The 19,101-nt window shown below is 44.8% G+C and overlaps 1 protein-coding gene across 6 annotated transcripts in view; it reads left to right on the forward strand.

The window, feature by feature from the left end:
• GLYR1 (glyoxylate reductase 1 homolog) overlaps nucleotides 1-19,101 on the forward strand; it is a 100,657-nt gene that overhangs the window by 32,728 nt on the left and 48,828 nt on the right. For all 6 annotated transcript variants that reach the window (XM_030213301.1, XM_030213302.1, XM_030213303.1 and 3 more), the window contains 2 exons: nucleotides 394-532; nucleotides 14,891-15,124. In XM_030213301.1, coding sequence (XP_030069161.1) covers nucleotides 394-532; nucleotides 14,891-15,124 — 373 coding nt within the window. The remainder of the gene's footprint in view (nucleotides 1-393; nucleotides 533-14,890; nucleotides 15,125-19,101) is intronic.

Here is a 19,101-nt window from a genome sequence, read left to right on the forward strand (position 1 = left end):
TGCCTGATAGGCTGTTAAATACATTTTAGTTGGAGAGGAAAAAGTTGAACGTATTTGTGGGGCAGATGAGAGTAACTGTGTATTCGTAGAAAGGAGGAGAGAGCCTTTATAAATGTGTGCTTATGTGTGCAGGTGGTCTTGTGGTCAGATATATTCTGTATATCATTCCCTTGTTCAAATGAGTTTTCAGTGCCTAACCAAATTATAACTGGTTGTATTCGATACATCTGACGTTCTATTCACGAGTTGGAGTGTGTGCGCAGATACCTATGTGGAGAAAGAAATTCTTTCAGTGACTTTTATATGTTTTGTGGGCTTCTCACTTTTTTTTTTTTCTGATGTACTTTCTATAGCACTACAATTTTGGTTTTTCTGGGGTTTTTTTTTTCTTAGCGCTTGGATTAAAGTGGAGCAGCTGAAGCCGTATCATGCCCACAAAGAGGAAATGATCAAAATTAACAAAGGGAAGCGGTTCCAGCAGGCTGTAGATGCTGTGGAAGAATTCTTGAAGAAATCCAAAGGGAAAGATCAGGTAAATATCAGTTATACTTTTGAGAAAACACAAGAGTTCATTGAACAATTGTCAAATAATTTCGACAAAGGGCTACAGTGGCTATGCAGGCCAGGCATGAAATCCACCTTTGTATGTTGTATACCAACAGGAGCTAGAGCACATCATGAAAAAAATATATAAGTAGAAAGCAACAATTGATTACAATACCATCACATAAATATATAGCACAAAGATTCATAGGGAACCCCATTAAAAAAAAACACCCTGATATTCATTGCATATATAATGAAATGGCTGATTGATATTCATTAACAACAACCTCACTAAATAACTGATGTGTTTTTTAATGAGATTCCTTTTGAATCTTTGTGCTATATATTTATGTGATGGTAATGCATTCAATTTTTGCTTTCTACTTATTAGAAAGTGGAGTGGAGGAGTAGCCTAGTGGTTAGTGCAGTGGACTTTGATCCTGGGGAACTGAGTTCGATTCCCACTGCAGCTTCTTATGACTCTGGGCAAGTCACTTAACCCTCCATTGCCCCTGGTACAAAATAAGTACCTGAATATATGTAAACCGCTTTGAATGTAGTTGCAAAAACCTCAGAAAGGTGGTATATCAAGTCCCATTTCCATTATATTTTTTTTTCACGATGCATTTTAGGTTCCAGTAGGTTTTCATTTTGTCATCTCTTTCACTTGTGTTTAATTTGTTTTACTCTTTAATGTATGTATGTCTTATTTGTACTTGTCTTAGAGTGTTTATATGTTCTATTTTAGACTCCTGATGCGGGCCTAGTGGCTGAAACACGGCTCGTGTTGAGAATAAAAGGTTTTTAAACACACAGCGCATCGTCTGATGTGGGTTTGTCACCTTCACTGTGTGGTTGGTGTCAGTCAGATCATAACCATACCAGCCAGTGAGACAGGTTTTATAACATGCAGATATTTCATCAAATCAGGAGACTTGTGACATACAGTAGGTTAGGAAACTTAAAAGTAGAATCAATAATAACTGGAAAATATAGCTTGTAACCAAAATAAAATTAATCAACCAGGGAGGCATTCTGGACTGGTCTGATAGGACTAAAGGAAAGTTTCCTTCCTTACATTCCACTGGTCCGATAGGTTGCTAACAAAGAAGTGTCCACAATATAGGGCAGGACTAAAGATTGAAACATTCAAAAATGAGATTTGCAAATCCATCATTAATATCCCCAGTCAAAAAAAACAGAATAACTGCCAGAGAGCGAGAGAAACTGGAATAGTCTTAGAGGTCTTTTCCAGCAGTACCCAGTAGAAAGAACCAAGAACTGTCAGAAGGACTCTGGAAAGACAAAAGGGTACGTAATAGGAGAAGGAAGCGAATCTCATGATAACTAGGAATAACTGAAAATGGCATTGATTGACCATGGAAGATGTGTAAAGCAAGAAACAAACCCAGCTGGTTTTCTTCCTGAACGGGTCTTTGAAGGCAAAAGCCTTAAGACCAAAAGCACATCTATGAAGGGAATATTGTAACTACAGTGGAAGTCTTGAAGGAGTTTAATATCCAGAGGAGGGAATATAAGAATAAAGCTGACGGGCTGAAAAACCACACTGCTTCCCTGTCTACATCTGTGACAACCAAGCAAAAACCAAAAGCAAATTGAAGAATCACCCTTTGCTGAGAGTAAAGGAGAGACTGAGAGTGGCTATTGGCCTGACCTGATCCCAAAGAGTACCCTACTTGGACATGAAAACTCAAATGTCATTGTAATAGCAAGAAGAGATCATAAAGGCCCTGAGATATGAAACAGTCAGATAGGACAACCAAGTATGGGAGCCTATTGGTCTCGGATTAAAACCACAGTATTAGAGACTTCCTGTGTGTATCAATGGTGGCTAATGTCAGTACTATCGAATTAGCTGTGCAAAACAGCTAGACTGTAGAATAGCACAAAGAAGGTGGTTTGTATTTCCTGAGCCATATGGGTGACTGGTGAAACTGTGCTAAATAGTTGTGCAGAGTAGATGAAGCATCTAGTTAACCACTAAAGCCAGGGAAGGCAATCTATTGAAACAGTCATGCACCATAAGTAAATGTGTCAAGAGATGTTATACGTGTAGCTGCAGTAACTGGACCTATAGTTGTGGCTGCCAAAACTAGAGACATCCTGGCTGACATTGTAGCAGAAGTTAGAGATGGGTGCGTAGCTTTAATCATACAGGTGTCCACAGTAGCTGGTGCCATATAGCCAGCCAGCCATATAGGTGGCTGCAGCAACTGGTGTCATAGAGGTGGCAGAGAGATAGAAGTAGCTGTGGTAACTGGCGTCATACAGCACCATACAGGTTGCTGCCGCTTCTGAAGCCATATGGTTGCGTGCAGTGGATGCTGCATGTAATATAATAGTTATGGCAAGTGTAGGTTATGACACGTGTGGATGCTACATCTCATGTCCTACTTATGGTTACTTCTGCCAATATCATTTAATCAGCTATTGCCTGGGATGCCACACATGTGCATCTAATTTCACACCGACCACTGGAACATTTGATGATGCTGCATAGGCAGTTTGCAGCTGTGCCGTACAGACAGCTGCTGAAACTATGCTATACAAGCAGCAAGTGCCATACAGGCTGCTGCAGCAGTTGCACATACAGGGTGGCAAAGTAGCTATGCTGCATAGCTGGCTACTAGAACAGCACTATACAGCTGACTTGGAACGCTGTGACGTAGTCAACTGCTGAAAGTATAAAGAAGAGATTTGGTTATTTCAGCCACACAGTGCTGCTGGTTGTGCAACTGTATAAGACAGATGGTTGTTGCATTCATGAAGTATCAGTACTGTGCTACATAGGTAGTGGTTACAGACATGGAAAATAGGTGATGGCTTAAGCTGAGTAGTAGCAGTGGTTGTTGCAACTATGGAAATTACCCAGTTGCTGTAAGTTTGCAGAACAGGTGACTGTTGCAACTACACAACAGAGGTGGTGGTATCAGGAACCACACTGGCAGACACTTTAAAAAAGCAACCCAGAGGGTTGCCACTGGGAGTAGGGGAGGGGATGTTGGTGGGAGCAACCTGTGTACTACATGTGGAAACACAGCTGGATGGAAAAACTGCAGTTGGGCAATTGAGCCAACTCGAATCATCACCACCTACCAATTTCTTCTGTTGCATTATTTCCATAACTGAAAAATAGTGCTACCATGCTGAATCTGGGAAGTCAGATGAGTAATGTGACCAGCAAGAATGATAGGACAGGAAATTGGATGGAAAAACTTTTATTGATTATATGCACTTATTGTTTTATATCATTGTATTGTTTATTTTAGACCCCTGAGGCAAGCACTTGGCCGAAACACGGTACCGTGTCTCCCTGAGACAGGAACTTGGCCAAAACATGGTGCCGTTTCGGGCAATATAAGAATAAAGTTTTTCCATCCATATTCCTGTCCTCCTGTTCTTGGATGAGCCTTGCTGGTCACACTACTGATCTTGTGAGGACCTTTGTATGTAGTGGACCATGGTCTTCCACTTCTGCAGCTTCTTTTTTGAAGCCAGATGAGTAATTCATGTTGAAACAGATTATGGGCATCTAATTTATTATTATTTTTTATTATTTTAAAGAATTGTACTGGTGATTGGGGGGGGGGGGGGGGGGGGAGGGAGGGCCAAGAGAGAGTAAGTTTGGCAATTTGGGCGAAAATCTAGCCAACTGAAGGAGGAAAATAAGAACAGTTAATTCCAGTAAAGAAAAAAAAATGAAAAACCCCCCCACAGATGTAAGGAACTCCAAAGGGGAAAACTTACAAAGCTAAATACAGTTAACTGCTGTTCGTAAAGAACAGACTTGGTCTAATTGATACTGAGTTCAATTCCCACTTCAGGCACAGGCAGTTCCTTGTGACTCTGGGCAAGTCACTTAACCCTCCATTGCCCCATGTAAGCCGCAGTGAGCCTGCCATGAGTGGGAAAGCGTGGGGTACAAATGTAACAAACAAAAAAAAATTTAAACAGAGATAAAAGTGGTAGAATTTGTATCTACTATTCATCCAGCTGCTGTAACTGATTGCACCAAGTTTATTAAAATTTGATAACCATTCATAAACCAAAGTTAAACCAAATTGCAGCATACAGTATTAAACCAAAGAGTAGTTGTCCTACAATGGTATAAATTACAGGGAGCAAATCTAGTTGCTGTCAGAAATTAAAGTTGGAGCTAGAAAACCAAGTTTATAGAAACAGCAAGGTAAAAGCCATTTAATTTAGGGCTAGATGCATCAAAGTCGTCGGTAATTCCCGTTCCCTACCGATTTCATAGCGAATCAATAGGGAACGGGAATTCACTAAGGAAAGGGAATGCAAATGAGCTACTCGTTGTAGCTCATTTGCATTCTCTATTCCTTCGATACCTGAGTCGGAGAATTGGGACGTCCCTTTTGATTATGCTCCTCTTCCAGGTCTCTTCAGCCAGTCAAAGCGCGTCTAGCTTGCAGGTGCCAGCTAAACGCACTCTGATTGGCTGAAGAGACCTGGAAGAGGAGCATAAAAGAACTTTTTTAGTTCTAGCGCAAATAATTTGGGGTAGTCTTTTTTTTTTTTTTTTTTTTTTTTTTCCTTTCCTTTTCTGTCGGGTCAGCCATGTTGCCGTCATGAGAGCAGGAGAGGGGATCAGAGGGGGGGGGGGGGGAGATCTGCCCGCGACAGCAGCAAAGAAGGGATGCAAAAGTGAGGGCAGGCGGTAGGGATGGAGATCCGCTGTGAGCAAAACGGCGAAAAAACAAATAAAAGACCAAGCGCAGGGAGAGTACGTCCATAAACGACGCCCCTCGTGCGCTCGCTGCTTTTTTTTTTTTTTTTTTTTTTACCTTTTTTGGTGCCTTTTTCTTTCCGATTCCCTCACAGGAGCCCTAACGAGAGGTGCAGACCTCCCGTTAGGGTTCCCACGGTAAGGGAATCGGGAAAAACGGTAGTGCATCTCATTATAATGAGCTGCAACAGTAGTGCAGCTCATAATAGCCTTTAGACAATTTGCATTCCGTTTTTGTTGCCTGCTACCGTGACAGGAAAAATGCCCTTGGTGCATGCCCCGGTAAACTACTTGCGTTTTAAACTGCCTGGAACCAGTTTAAAACGCAAGTTGTGGGCTCGTTAGGTTTTGTGCATCTGGCTCTTAGAGACTCAGAGATAAAGAACCCATTAAGAGCCATTAGCTCAGGAGCCACACCTGAGAGAGAATAAAAGAGAGACTCTGGGTTGTTTTTGTTTGTTTGGTTGGAGCTTTTTTAAACTTGAAGAGAGCTGATAAATGCCTGGACACCTATTGTGAATCAATCAGCTAGGAAAAAGCAAACACCAGCTGACAAACGGAAAGAGAGTGCTGGTGGAAAAAGTTTTAACAAATGTTTAACATTCTGGCTGTACTGAAGAAACTAATGCCACATAGAAACAGGAATAGCTAATCCTCCACATACAGAGTCAGAGAAATATTAGCTGACTGCAGAGAGTCACAGAGAAATAAACAAGCCAGCTACCTGTGTGTGTGCTTAATAATGAATAGAGGCACAAGTGCTGAAATAACCAAAATAAATTGGAACAGGCTGACTTCCAAGGTGATCGTCCAGGGAGAGGGAAGGTAGGGCTCCCGGAGAACTTTTTTTTTTTTTTCTAACAGTAGCTTTTGCCAAAGAAGGCACCCCCACCTCAGTTGAAACCCAGGCATTAAACTGTGTCAGGAGAACTAACCTAGGAGGGCACCCCAACTCATCTAAAACAGCTGAGAAGCTGGTTCTGGAGAACAAGCCAAGTAGGCACCACCACCTCAACTGAGACTTAGCATAATACTAGCTTAGGAGCACAAAATCCCAAAAGGATAGCTTAAGTTCAACTGAAACTAGCTAAGGCGGTTAGCCAGTTATGCATCTGCTCGGGAGATAAAGAAATACTGAACATTCTATGCTGCATAGTAACTTTAAGGGGTGAGTTACTTGAGGACTGTTTTTCTTCCTCTGTCTCAATCTGTAGGTAGACGGACACAACCCACTGGTCTGGACTGGTCTGATAGGATGCTAAGGAAGAGTTCTTATGCTCAAAATTAACATAAATCAAAATAGCAAATAACCCAGCGCTTAATAATAATCTTAATCCAGTATGTGTAGACACTCCCCTGTTGAAAGAAGCCTTCGCAATGGCTCGTTTCACACTGGAACCACTGCCCAGCAACTCGTCTCATCTGCTTCCACTAATTCCACAGTTGACCTGTGTTTGAGCTGTAGGCTTTAGTTGTTGCATAGATTGAGGATTGCAATGTGCTTTTTGTGGGTTTACTTCAGAAAATTGCTGTACAAACTTCCTTCAGAACATTTGCTGCTCAGGTGGGTTACTAGGAAACCCTGATGGTCCCAACTTATTTCTTTCTTAAAGAGGCTATAGTGGTTCCCTATTACAGTGAGAATAGCACTTGCAGTAAATTTGAAAGATTTGAAATCATACGTAATGTAGCCTGGCTTAGGAGTGAGGTTCATTCCTGTTATGATATGCATAGAACAAACCCATTGGGAACCATAAAGCCTACGAGAGCCAAATTTGATATGCTGACCTGTGTTGTAAGCTGTTGAAGGGCACAGGACTGCTACCTTTTGTGTCGTACTGGACTAGTATCTGCCCTGACTGGAGCACAAGTCTGCCCACGGCTGTTTTTCTGCTGTTTGCCCTCCACCCACCTGCCCTGGTTTAGGTATTGCAATATGCCCTTCCATAGCGTCCTTCTCACTGTTCCAGAATCTATGTGTAGTTCATACCCATCGACCTGCAGGTGGAGATAGAAAATACTGAAGAGCTGCAGAGTTTCACACAGCTTATAATCACACCTTGCTTCAGTGTTTATCTTCAGCAGATGGAAAGTCATAGCTCACAGCTTCAGGTTCTGGATAGTTAGCTCCTGGTCCAGTTAATTAGCTGGCTTCCAGTTGAGCACTGTGGTGGTCTTGCTCCTCGGGTTCATATCTAGAAGTCTCCATGTCTCTGTCTCCTGCACCCTGCAGTCCCCCCCCCCCCTACTCTCTAGCTTCTATGTGGACTTTGACACAGCACCCTTGAATAACAAATGCCAAAAAAAAGAGCTGTGGCTCTGCTGGTTGCAATTCAGTGGGGTGGGTGAATTGGCTGGATTCCTCTTTGCTGGTAGGTGAAGGAAGTGACATGGGGGAGAACACAGTGTGGGTAAGTCTGTTTTGTTCCTTCAACCATCGACTCCAAAGTCAGGTGGTTCTCCGAGGTGGGGAGCTCCAGCGGCACCAATATTTGAGCCATTGAAGTGCTGAGTAACGGCAGCTCCTGCGGAGCATGCTGTCAGTCCTCTGGGCGTTGTGCAGTCTGTAAGACAGGGCTCTCAGGAGATGGGGAATCCCGGGGAAGGAGCTGCTCAAGATTTTTTGCAGTTTGCAGCATCATCACAAAGGTCTTCCTCTGGTGTAGCTCTCTGTGGCAAACTGTGGGAGCGGTGGCCATTTTGCGGGAGCATAGGAAAGGTCATGCTGTGGCTTTTCACATGCTGTCTTCAGATTTTGTGCCTTTTGTACAGGCAGGACAAGCTTAGGATTTGGGAGTCATGTTTTCCCCAGAAGTTTGTCCAGTTACTCAGCCAGGCTTATCTGTTAAGGAAGGGACATGCCGGCTCTTCCCTGAACCTGCTCCTGTCCAGTCAGGTCACTCCTAAGCGCTCCTGGCTGTATCTGCAGAAAGTGGCTGAGAGGGGATCTTTTTCTCCCCCTCCTCCTTTGGAGAAGGCCTCTATTTCCCATGCGCTTTCTCTGCAGCAGCCATTGTAGAAAGGGGAGCTGCCTCCTGGGGAAGGTGAGGTTCTGTGTCTTTTTCATAAGAAGGAACTGAGCACTCTGATTTTCAGTGTTTGTGGCTGCCCTTTCAGTTGAGGACCCGCCTACTCCTTCAGCAGCAACATCTCCAGGTTATTTGCTTATGAAAAGCCTTTAGGGGTCCTTCTAAAGCATTTCCCATGCACTTGGATATTCAGGATTTGATATCCATTGAATGGGTGTCTCTGGATGCAGGCCTTTAAGGTGGGGAGAACCAATGCCCACCTTTATCCATTAGTGCCTGAGGAAGAGGAGAAATTACAGTTTCCTAGAGTGGACTCCCTTGTGACAGCGGTAGCTAAGAAAATTACTCTCCCTGTGCAAGGGGGGCATTGCTCTCAAGAATCTCCAAGACAGGAATCTTGAGAGTGCTTTAAAGAAGTTCTTTGAGGTGGCTTTGCTGGAGCTCCAGTTGACTGCAGTTCATTTGTTGGTTAGTGCAGTGGACTTTGATCCTGGGGAACTGGGTTTGATTCCCACTGTAGCTCTTTGTGACCTTGGGCAAATCACTTAACCCTCCATTGCCCCAGGTACCAAAACTTAGATTGTGAGCCCTCTAGGGACAGAGAAAGTACCTGCATATAATGTGTATAGCGCTGCGTACGTCTAGTAACACTATAGAAATGATTAGTAGTAGTCAAGTGGTGCCAGCAGTCCGAGTCTCGAGATGCAGGTCAGGTGGTCCAGTTAAAGGCTGGTTTAGCCTACTTGTCAGATGCAATTTATGACATGCTTCGTGCACGAGGCATATCCTTGGCAGTCACAGCTCGTAGGCCGCTTTGGCTGCAGAACTGGGTATTGGATGCAGCTTCTGTTAATGGAGCTGCCTTTCGAAGCAGGTGGCTCTTTGAGGATTTGAATAATCTGGTCAAGGAGTTAGGAGAGACCAAGCCTTTATGTCTGCTGGAGGACAGGCCTAAAGCTTCCTCATGTTCTTTGGTCTCTGCTTCACATAATAGGTTTCTCAGCAGTAGGAGTACAGACTAGCAGGCAGCAGGTCGATCAGAAATCTAGCTTTTCAGTCTGGGAGCTGCTACGGCCTTTCGAGCTTCCCAGTGAGGTGAGGCATGCACACTCCTTGTCTGAGGCAATTGGAGGTCGCCTTCAAATGTTTCTGGAGGAGTGGGCCAAGATTACTACAGACCAGTGGGTCTTGGATATTCTCAGAGACAGTTACAAACTCGAATTCTCCTGCCCAGTTGTACAACTCTTCTTACAATCTCCTTTCTGAAGGGGGCACCAAGGTAGCTCAGATGGAGGCCACTATAGATTGCTTACTTTCCCTTGAGGCCTCGTTCTCCATGAAGAGCAGGGGTAGGGAAGATAACCCATTATTTCATAGTTCCAAAGAAAGAGGGAACCCTGTGTTGGACCTAAAGGGTCTAAAATGCTGACTACGTGCAGCGCACTTTCACATGGAAACCTTACGCTCAGTCATAGCCTTAGTTCACACAGGGGAATACCTTACAGCCTTGGATCTTGGAGATGTATCTGCATATTCCCATTTGTCCGCCTCATCAGCATTCTGAGGTTTGCGATTCTGGGCCACCAATGCCCTTTGATCTTTCAGCGGCTTTGAGAACATTTTTCCAAGATGATGGTAGTAGTGGTGGCAGCCCATTTGCATCGACAGGGCAATAGAGTACACCCATATCTCGATAACTGGTTAATTCTGACTTCTTTTTGTGTACAGTGAAGCTGTGATGGCAGAGGTCATCTATGTTCTTTGGGCTGGGTGATCGATTTTGAGAAAAGCAGATTCACTCCTCAGTCGGAGTATTTGGGGGTCCTATTCAACACAAAGGCAGGACGAATATGCCTTTCGTAGTGGAATTGAAGCTGATACAGATCCTCCGTCTTCTGCTTGGTACTATAAGTATTAGGTTCAATGACAGTATTGATGGAGGTGGTTCCCTGGGCGCGAGCCCATATCAGACCGTTGTAGCAGTTGCTATTCAGTTGCTGGTCTCCAGTTTCCTAAAGTTATGCCATTCATCTGCCATGGACTTGGGAAGCCAGCCACAGCATGCAATGATGGTTGTCGGTGAAGAATGTAGGCAAAGGGGTCCTCTTGCCTATAACACACTGGGAAGTAGTGGTGACATTGCAGCTGGGGGCACATTATCTTATCAATCTCACCTGGGAAAAGGGAAGACTCACAGCTGCTCTCTGGTAGAGGAGGCTGCTTTGCTCATAAATTGGGCAGAGAGGCATCTCCTATGCTTGTCAACAGCTCACATTGTAGGCTCCCTGAATGTGCAGGTGGATTTTCTTAGCAGGAACTCCTTAGATCCAGTGGACTGGGAACTGTCAGAGGAGGCATTTCAGATGATGGTGCAGCAGTGGGGACCGCCTCTTCTGGACTTGTTGGCCACCAGCAAGAATGTCAAACGGATCTCAACATTCTCCTTCAGGAGTGGCCAGAGGACGAGCTGCTGTATGTCTTTCTGCTGCGGCCTATGATGGGCCGAGTTCTCAGTCAAATTGGCCTACACCTGTTGTTTAGTAGCCCCAGCTTGGCCAAGGAGGCCATGGTACACAGACCTGGTTCGTATTCTGGACAGCCAACCGCTTCTTCCTCAGGATTGGGGCTGATGCTGATGGAAAATTTGTCTCCCTTTGGTCTTACAACTCAGTTGAGAGGATGTGTTTAATACTCGAGAGATATTCTGATTCAGTCATTACTACTTTGTTGCAAGCTAGAAATTCTACCTCTTTAGCTTATGCCACGGTCTGGAGAATTTTTGGCAGTCATTTCCTCTTTCACAGCTTTAGTGGCACACATGTTGGCCTTTTTCCAATCTGGCCTTGAAAAAGGTTTGGCACTGGGGACACTGAAGGTTCAGGTGGCAGCACTGGCATGCTTCAGAGGCCATTGACAACATTCCTCTTTGGTGTCACACCTGGACATGGTGTCATTTTTAAAAGGGCTGGAGTGTCTGTGGCTTTCCTTTTGTCCCATCAGTCTGGAGTGGAATCTCACTTGGTACTCCATGCACCCAAAAGCGCCATTTGAGCCATTGAACACCTCCCTAAAGGATCTTACAGGTGCCTCCATGCATTGGTTTTCTGAACTTCATGCCCTTTTCTGTTGAGACCCTTTTTCTTAGATTTACACAGGCAGGGGTTTCGATCAGGGCATTTGCTTCCTTTCATCTGAACCTGGTATCTTCGTTTCACGTGAATCAGTCAGTGGAACTCCCTTCCTTTCACAGAGATGACTGTGGGGCTCAGTATTCTTGTTTGAAACTCTTGGATGTGAGCCATGTGCTTCGGTATTTGAAGGCTATTAATCGGACGGGAGCTTTGTCCTGTTAAGCAAACAGAAGCAGGGCTTTACTATGTCAAAGTCCACTATTGCCAGATGGTTGAAGGAGGCCATCTGTTCGGCCTACCTCCTTGCAGGCAAGCAGCCGCTGGCTCCTTTTAAAGGCACATTCGACCAGGCGTATGGCAACCTTTTGGGATGAGTTGCAGTTTTCACCAGAAGATATCTGTAAGACCACGACTTGGTCGTCCCTCCATACCTTTGCTAGTCATTACAGAGTGGATGTCATGGCTTGTTCCGATGCAGCATTTGGTTCTTTGGTGCTACAGATGTCAGTGCATTGGTCCTGCCCTTAGTGGGGATAGCTGTAGGACATCCCACAGGCTCTGGAATATTGGGAAGGACGCTATGGAAGGAAAAATTATAACTTAGATAATTTTCTTTCCATTAGTCCTTCACACTTTTCCAGAAGCCCTCCCATATGTTTTCTTTGATTTCCTGGTAAGAAGTTTGAATAATCCTGCTGTGGATTTTCTCCTCAGTGCCTCCTCTTGGTTTTTATTGAGGAGGTCTGCTTTTGGGGTGGGGGTGGCTGTTGTATAGTACTTATGTTCAAATGGTGGTGGTGGTTCAAAGTGATTGTGTTTTAGTCCTCTTTTTCCACACTCCATGTCTAAGGTATACTGAAGAGCTGCAGAGCCTACACAGCTTATAACCACATCCTGTTAGTCGATGGGCACAGCTACCCACAGGTTCTAGAATAGTGTGAAGGACTAATGGAAAGAATTATTAGGTAAGACACAAGTTCTCCATTTTAGAGGTAAGGGTTTTCCTATCACTGTGCCACCATTGGAGACCAGCTTACTGTTAAAATTCAGACAGGAACCTTTAGGAAAAAGTTAAGGTGCCTCTCTTTGCTTTTTCATAAGTTGTTCTGTTGCTTTTAGTTAATTAGGGAAATTTCCCAAGTTGTTAGGGATCCTTTTTAACATCCCTTTGGACGGGATTTGTGTTCTGCACATTACATCAGTCAGGAAGTTACATTTGATGGAGGGATGGACTAGGTTTTTTTCTGTGGCATCCACTACAGAATAGAATAGATTACAAATAAAGTTGAGATTAATGGAGAATACATGTAGTTTTAGGAATCAGTTAAAAAAAAATTTGTGTACAGGGAGATCTCGACAAACCCCAGGTGCAGGTCGCCATGGCCCCTAAAAATTTCACCACGGTGCCTTGGATTTCTTGTGGTTTGTGTTGTGCTCTTACATGAAACATGTTTCCCACTTCCCCACTGTGTTTTGGCTCTCTGGAAACTTAAATGGCACAGTGAAAGACGTTTGGGAAATCTCGCAGTTTCGAGGCTGACCAGCTTGAACGTCTCCGCTGCTCGGCTCACATTTTCAGAGAGCTGAATGCAGCAGGCTGGTAGGAAACGGATGTGTTTTTTCTGTGGCTGCAGTCAGCCAAGTGAGAGGAATAGGTGGCAGACTTCAAGAGAGGGAGGTTAGATGAAGAGAAGGAGGTATATGAGAGAGACTAGGTGAAGCCTTGGGGGGAGGGGAACAGGAAGTGTGAGAGAGAGAGAGACTGTGGGTGAAGCCTGGGGGGGGCAGGTGGTATATGAGACAGAGATTGGGTGAAGCTTGGGGGGGGGGGGACAGGAAGTATATGACAGAGAGACTGGTTGAAGCTTGGAGGGAGACAGGAGTTATAAGAGACTGGGTGAAGCCTGGGGGGGGGGGGGGGCAAGAGGTATACGAGAGAGAGAATAGGTGAAGCCTGGGGGGGGGGCAAGAGGTATATGAGAGAGAGAATAGGTGAAGCCTTGGGGGGGTGGACAGGAGGTATATGAGAGACTGAGTGAAGCCTAGGGAGGCAGGAGGTATGATAGACTGGGTCAAGCCAGGACAGGACAGGACAGGAGGTATATATGAGAGACGGAGGGGAAGGGCAAGAGGTATAAGAGAGACTAGGTAAAGGATGGGGGGCAGGAGGTATATATATATATGAGAGATTGGGTGAAGACTGGGGGTAGGGACTCATTTCATGCTGTGTGAAAGAGGAAATTACCTCTTTGCTTCATCTATCAAGTGGATAGGAGAAATCCAACAGTCAGTGATGTGCAGTAGTGCCTTTTAAGGGACTGATTTACTAAAACTGTTGCCTACTGACACAGAATAGGAAAAGAGCCATAGAAAATCAGTTTCTAAAGGAGCTGTTGCTGATCTCATAGGAGTTCCCTTCTCATGTCTTCACCACCACCACTTGAATTTTACTGTGGACAACATTGGTTGTTTGAAGGAGAAATAAGAGGTTTCAGCCACTGGCTCCTAGGGTTTGGGGCTGGCTACTAGATTCAGTGAAACTTTATGGAGGCTGGTGTACAGGTGTCTGCATCTTAAGAGGGAGTAAAATGGAAGAATGGTGGTGAAGTAACTTTGAGGCAACGTTGCTGAGGAAAGCGAGTTTTGGACCAGACTTGACTACACACATCCATGGTTTGTTTGATTTATGTTTTGACTTCAAAACATAAGCATTCAGTCTTCATTACTTTGTCAAATTATTTCTTATCCAGAATTGTGGACAGCTAAATCAACATAAAGAAGTATCCGTGTTTGGCTTTTATTCTGGACACCGCTTTGCATGACCCCTCCAGGCCAAAGAAGTAGTTTTTAAAGTTTTTGATAAATCAAACAAAATTCAAAACAGCAGATTTTTTGTTGGAAAATGAGGCATCCATTTTGTACCAAGAACAACAGAGCAATCAGCAATGTTAACTAACCCCCAGTTCTGACATTAAGATGAGGACTGGTGATATTACTGCTCTGCCTCAGTAAAAAAATAAAAAATCACCCAGCAGTGCATTGAGATCTTTTAAAGCCAAACTGCCTTAGAATATACTGGAGTAAAAAAAAAAAAAAAGAATTGTCTTCTATGCAAGTACTTCATTATAGCTGCATGTTAAGCCACCTCAAATTTTCAGTTATGAAATTATCCTTTACAGATGCTGTCTTCTTCCCTCTCCCTCTCAAATTTTAAAGTTTTGACCACACAGCTTTTTAAGTTTATAGCGTGCTTAGGTGTTGTGTACATCTTCAAATTACTACCATGTCTTCTTTAACACTGAGTTTGGTTACAGGACCTCCTCAACCTGTATGTAAAACTTGAATGACATGCCAGGTCTGAATGTTTTCTCCCAGCCTCTATTATACATGTTTATTCCTTTCTCTATTCATCCCAGGGCTCTTCCCACAATTCCACAGAAGAGAAGAATCGGCGCAATTCCAGTGAGGAGAGAGGTAAGCAGGGGTCCGCTGCTGAGAAACGTAAATCTGAAGGCAAAGCGAAGAAGTACATTGGCGATGGGAAGAAGAGGACCATTTCCACTAAAGCAGACAGAGGGTCAAAGTCCCTGCTGAAAGGAGTGAACAATCAAAGCCCTCGGAAACGAGGACGACCACCCAAGGATGACAAGGTTTGTGCTTTTAAAGCAGTGGAGTGGATATATCCTTGTGATTTATTCCATGTGTCACAAAACGCCTAGCCACCCACCTGGGGCTACCCTGCAGCCACTTAGAGGGCCTATCCCCTGCACCTGCTGCTTGTGCGCTACACTAGCACTCTCCTCCCACTGACTGGGTCCCAACTGCCTCTGGACGAGTATCCTGCTCTCAACTTATCCCCAGTGATTTCTAGGTTACTGGGGCCACACTCCCAGTGGTCCCACAGTTCTAGAAAGCACTCACAAACCCAACACACAAACCACCAGGATTCTTAGTCCAGACAAGCAGAGGCAATAAACTAAAAATGTTTGTTGTCATGAAAAATTAGAACAATGAACAGAAAAGGTGCAATCATCAAAACAATAACAGATAACTGAAATATGGATCAATTGTAACACTATCTAAACATTAGTTTACTATCTAAATATTACCTGGAGAGATCAGGGCATATAGCTGCTCACAGGTTATCAAATATAACTATTCACAGGGCCTCAGCAAATAGATCTTTTTTTTTTTTTCTCCCTGGGTAAAACTGGAGGAAAAAACAAAACGGTACATCCTAGATGAATTGAACTCCTGGGCCAACCAGAGCCCAGAACAAGTAGCTGGCACATCTCTGCAGGTTGCCTCTTATCTGTGTTAACTAAAGAAGGAACAGTCAGTTCTCTGTAACAACTTTAAACATAAACATGCACCACCAGCTGACCAAACTAGAGAAATATACTTCAAGAAATAATTAATACAGTTTTAGAGGCTTAAAAAAATCCACTGTTTTGTCACACCATGCTTTTAGGCCACCGAGAACTGTGTTCACACTTAATCATATAGAATTTAGCCTTATCTGTAGAAGCCTATTAAATTGGGGTTGACCCACTGGCTCAGTGGCAATGTAATGCCATACATGAGTATATAAAAAACAACAAAGCAGTGGAATCAAATGTATTTATTGGAACAATACCCGACGTGGCCACGTTTCGCCCTCAGGGTGCGTCAGGGGTACAAACTATGAAAACAAAACACAAGTATAAAAAAAATATATAGCCATACATAATAACAATGTCATAAGCATGATTCAACAAATAAAAAAACAATTATTTAAAAATTGATTCAACATATATAAAACAATCATTTAAAAATTCTAAAAAACATGTAAAAAAATTACATGATATCTAATATAATAAAACGCACCCTCAACGTTCTGAGGACAACGTTCTGAAGCCATCTGACGTCACTCCCAGGCTGAAGGGTTCGTGGATTCATGGTGTGAAGCCTTCAAGCCAGCCAGCCGTCTCTGCCCCGCCCTCGCGTCAAACGTCATGACGTCGAGGGCGGAAAAAAAACCCAAACAATTCCGGCAGCGCAGCGTCAGGGAAGGAGGCAGCGCTCCAGACGTCTCTAGCCTTCCCTTCGCTGTGTTCCGCCTTCTTCTGACGACAAGGATGACGTCAGAAGAAGGCGGAACACAGCGAAGGGAAGGCTAGACGACGGGAGCGCCGCCTCCTTCCCTGACGCTTCGCTGCCGGAACCGCCACGGAGGTAAATTTAAAAAGAAGGAAAAAAAAATAAAAAGTTGGGGGGAGAGAAGAGGGTGGCCAGTAAAGTTGAACAATGGGAGCGGGAGGGCAGGGGAGAAACGACAGCATGGATGCGAAGGGGGGGGCATGGATGCGAAGGGGGGGGGGAGAAGAGGGCGGGCCAGGCTGGGACATGGGAGAGAGAGGAGCATGGATGCGAGGGGGGTCATGGAAGGGAGAGAGGGGACTTGCTGGAAAAGGTTGAATGGAGGCGGCAGGGGACAGAGGAGCATGGATTGGGAGGGCAGGGCTCAGGGAGAGAGGGGAATTGCTGGAAAGGGATGAATGGAGGGGGCAGGTGACAGAGGAGCATGGATGGGCATGGATTGGGAGGGCAGGGCTCAGGGAGAGAGGGGAATTGCTGGATAGGGATGAATGGAGGGGACAGATGGGCATGGATGGATATGGATTGCAGGGCAGGGCTCAGGGAGAGAGGGGAATTGCTGGATAGGGATGAATGGAGGGGGCAGGTGACAGAGGAGCATGGATGGGCATGGATTGGGAGGGCAGGGCTCAGGTAGAGAGGGGAATTGCTAGAAAAGGATGAATGGAGGGGGCAGGGGACAGATGGGCATGGATTGGGAGGGCAGGGCTCACACTCTCTCTCTCATATACAGTGTCTTTCTGACTCTCACTCTCACACACTCTGTCTCACACTGTATCACATTCACTCTCTATGTGCCACACAGTCACTCACACACTCGCTTGGTCTCATACACTCACTCTCACAGAGAATCTGTGTCTCACACACACACTCTCTCACACTGTGTCTCACATACACACTTGCACACACTCTCATTCTCACACACACACTCTCTCACAAACACACTCACACCCAGACTCACTCTCTCTCTCACACACACACTCACACTTTCACTCTGACTCTCAAACAGTCACTCTCACATACACTCTCCCAAACATACACACTCCGAGGAAAACCTTGCTAGCGCCCGTTTCATTTGTGTCAGAAACGGGCCTTTTTTACTAGTCATCTATAAGACAAATATTTATAATCATTAAAATCATAAAACATCACATGTAAAATTTCATCAGAACATGTACAGTTACATCACATTTATAGCTCTCAATAAAGAAATGTTAAGATAATACAATCAATTTTTAAATAATTGTTTTTTATTTGTTGAATCATGCCCCTTAGGTCTAGGATGGGACGCATCCCCCCTGTCTTTTTCTGCCCAAGGAAGTACCTGGAATAGAATCCCAGCCCTTCTTCCCCTGGTGGAACGGGTTTGACTGCTTGAGCCTTTAGAAGGGTGGAGAGTTCCTCTCCAAGTACCTGTTTGTGCTGGGAACTGTATGAATGTGCTCCTGGTGGGCAATTGGGAGGTTTGGATTCCAGATTGAGGGTGTATCCTAACCGGACTATTTGAAGAACCCACCGGTCGGAGGTTAAAAGAGGCCACCTTTGGTGAAAAAATATCAACCTCACTCCAACCGGCAAGTCGTCTGGTACGGACACTTTTATTGAGGCTATGCTGAACTGGAGCCAGTCAAAAGCCCGTCCCTTGCTTTTGCTGGGGAGCAGAATGGGCCTTAGATGCACGCTGTTGACGAGAACGAGCGTGCTGGGGCTGAGCCTGGGCAGGCTGCCGAGAAGCAGGAGTGTACTTCAGATGGCAGAAATTCAGTGGCTCAAAAGGAGCTTTCATAAGCTGGGTGAGAACGACATTGCGATCCCTTGACACTGGTGGAGGTTTGACTGGGGGCTTTGCAAAAGCAAACATCTCATGAAGCGAACTACTAAAGGCTTTCCAGATAGGCTTACCCTCTACACCGCAATGATAAGCACTAATCGCACTAAGGTGAACTCTTACGGAGTTGGTCTTGAGACCAGACTCTTAAGTGTAGAAGGTATTAAAGCAGGGCCCATGTAGGACAAGAAAAAGGATCTAGGGCCTTGCTGTCACACCAGATGGCAAACCTCCTCCCCTTGAAAGAGTCACACTTTTTTGTGGAATCTTTTCTGGATACAAGCAAGACTCAGGAGACACCCTCTGAAAGACCTAAAGAGGCAATTTCTAAGCTCTCAACATCCAGGCCTTGAGAGCCAGAGACTGGAGGTTGGAATGTAGAAGCGTCCCTTCTTTCTGGGTGATGAGGGTCAGAAAACAGTCCAATCTCCACGGTTTTTCGGAGGACAACTCCAGAAGAAGAGGGAACCAAATCTGATAGGGCCAAGAGGGCGCAATCAGAATCATGGTTCCGCGGTCTTGCTTGAGTTTCAGCAAAGTCTTCCCTACTAGAGGTATGGGAGGATACACATACAGAAGGCCTGTTCCTCAATGTAGAAGAAAGGCATTTGATGCTAGTCTTTCGTGGGCCTGAAGCCTGGAACAGAACTGAGAGGCCTTGTG

This window comes from Microcaecilia unicolor, chromosome 8 (assembly GCF_901765095.1).
Source record: "Microcaecilia unicolor chromosome 8, aMicUni1.1, whole genome shotgun sequence".
NCBI classification, from domain to species: domain Eukaryota; kingdom Metazoa; phylum Chordata; class Amphibia; order Gymnophiona; family Siphonopidae; genus Microcaecilia; species Microcaecilia unicolor.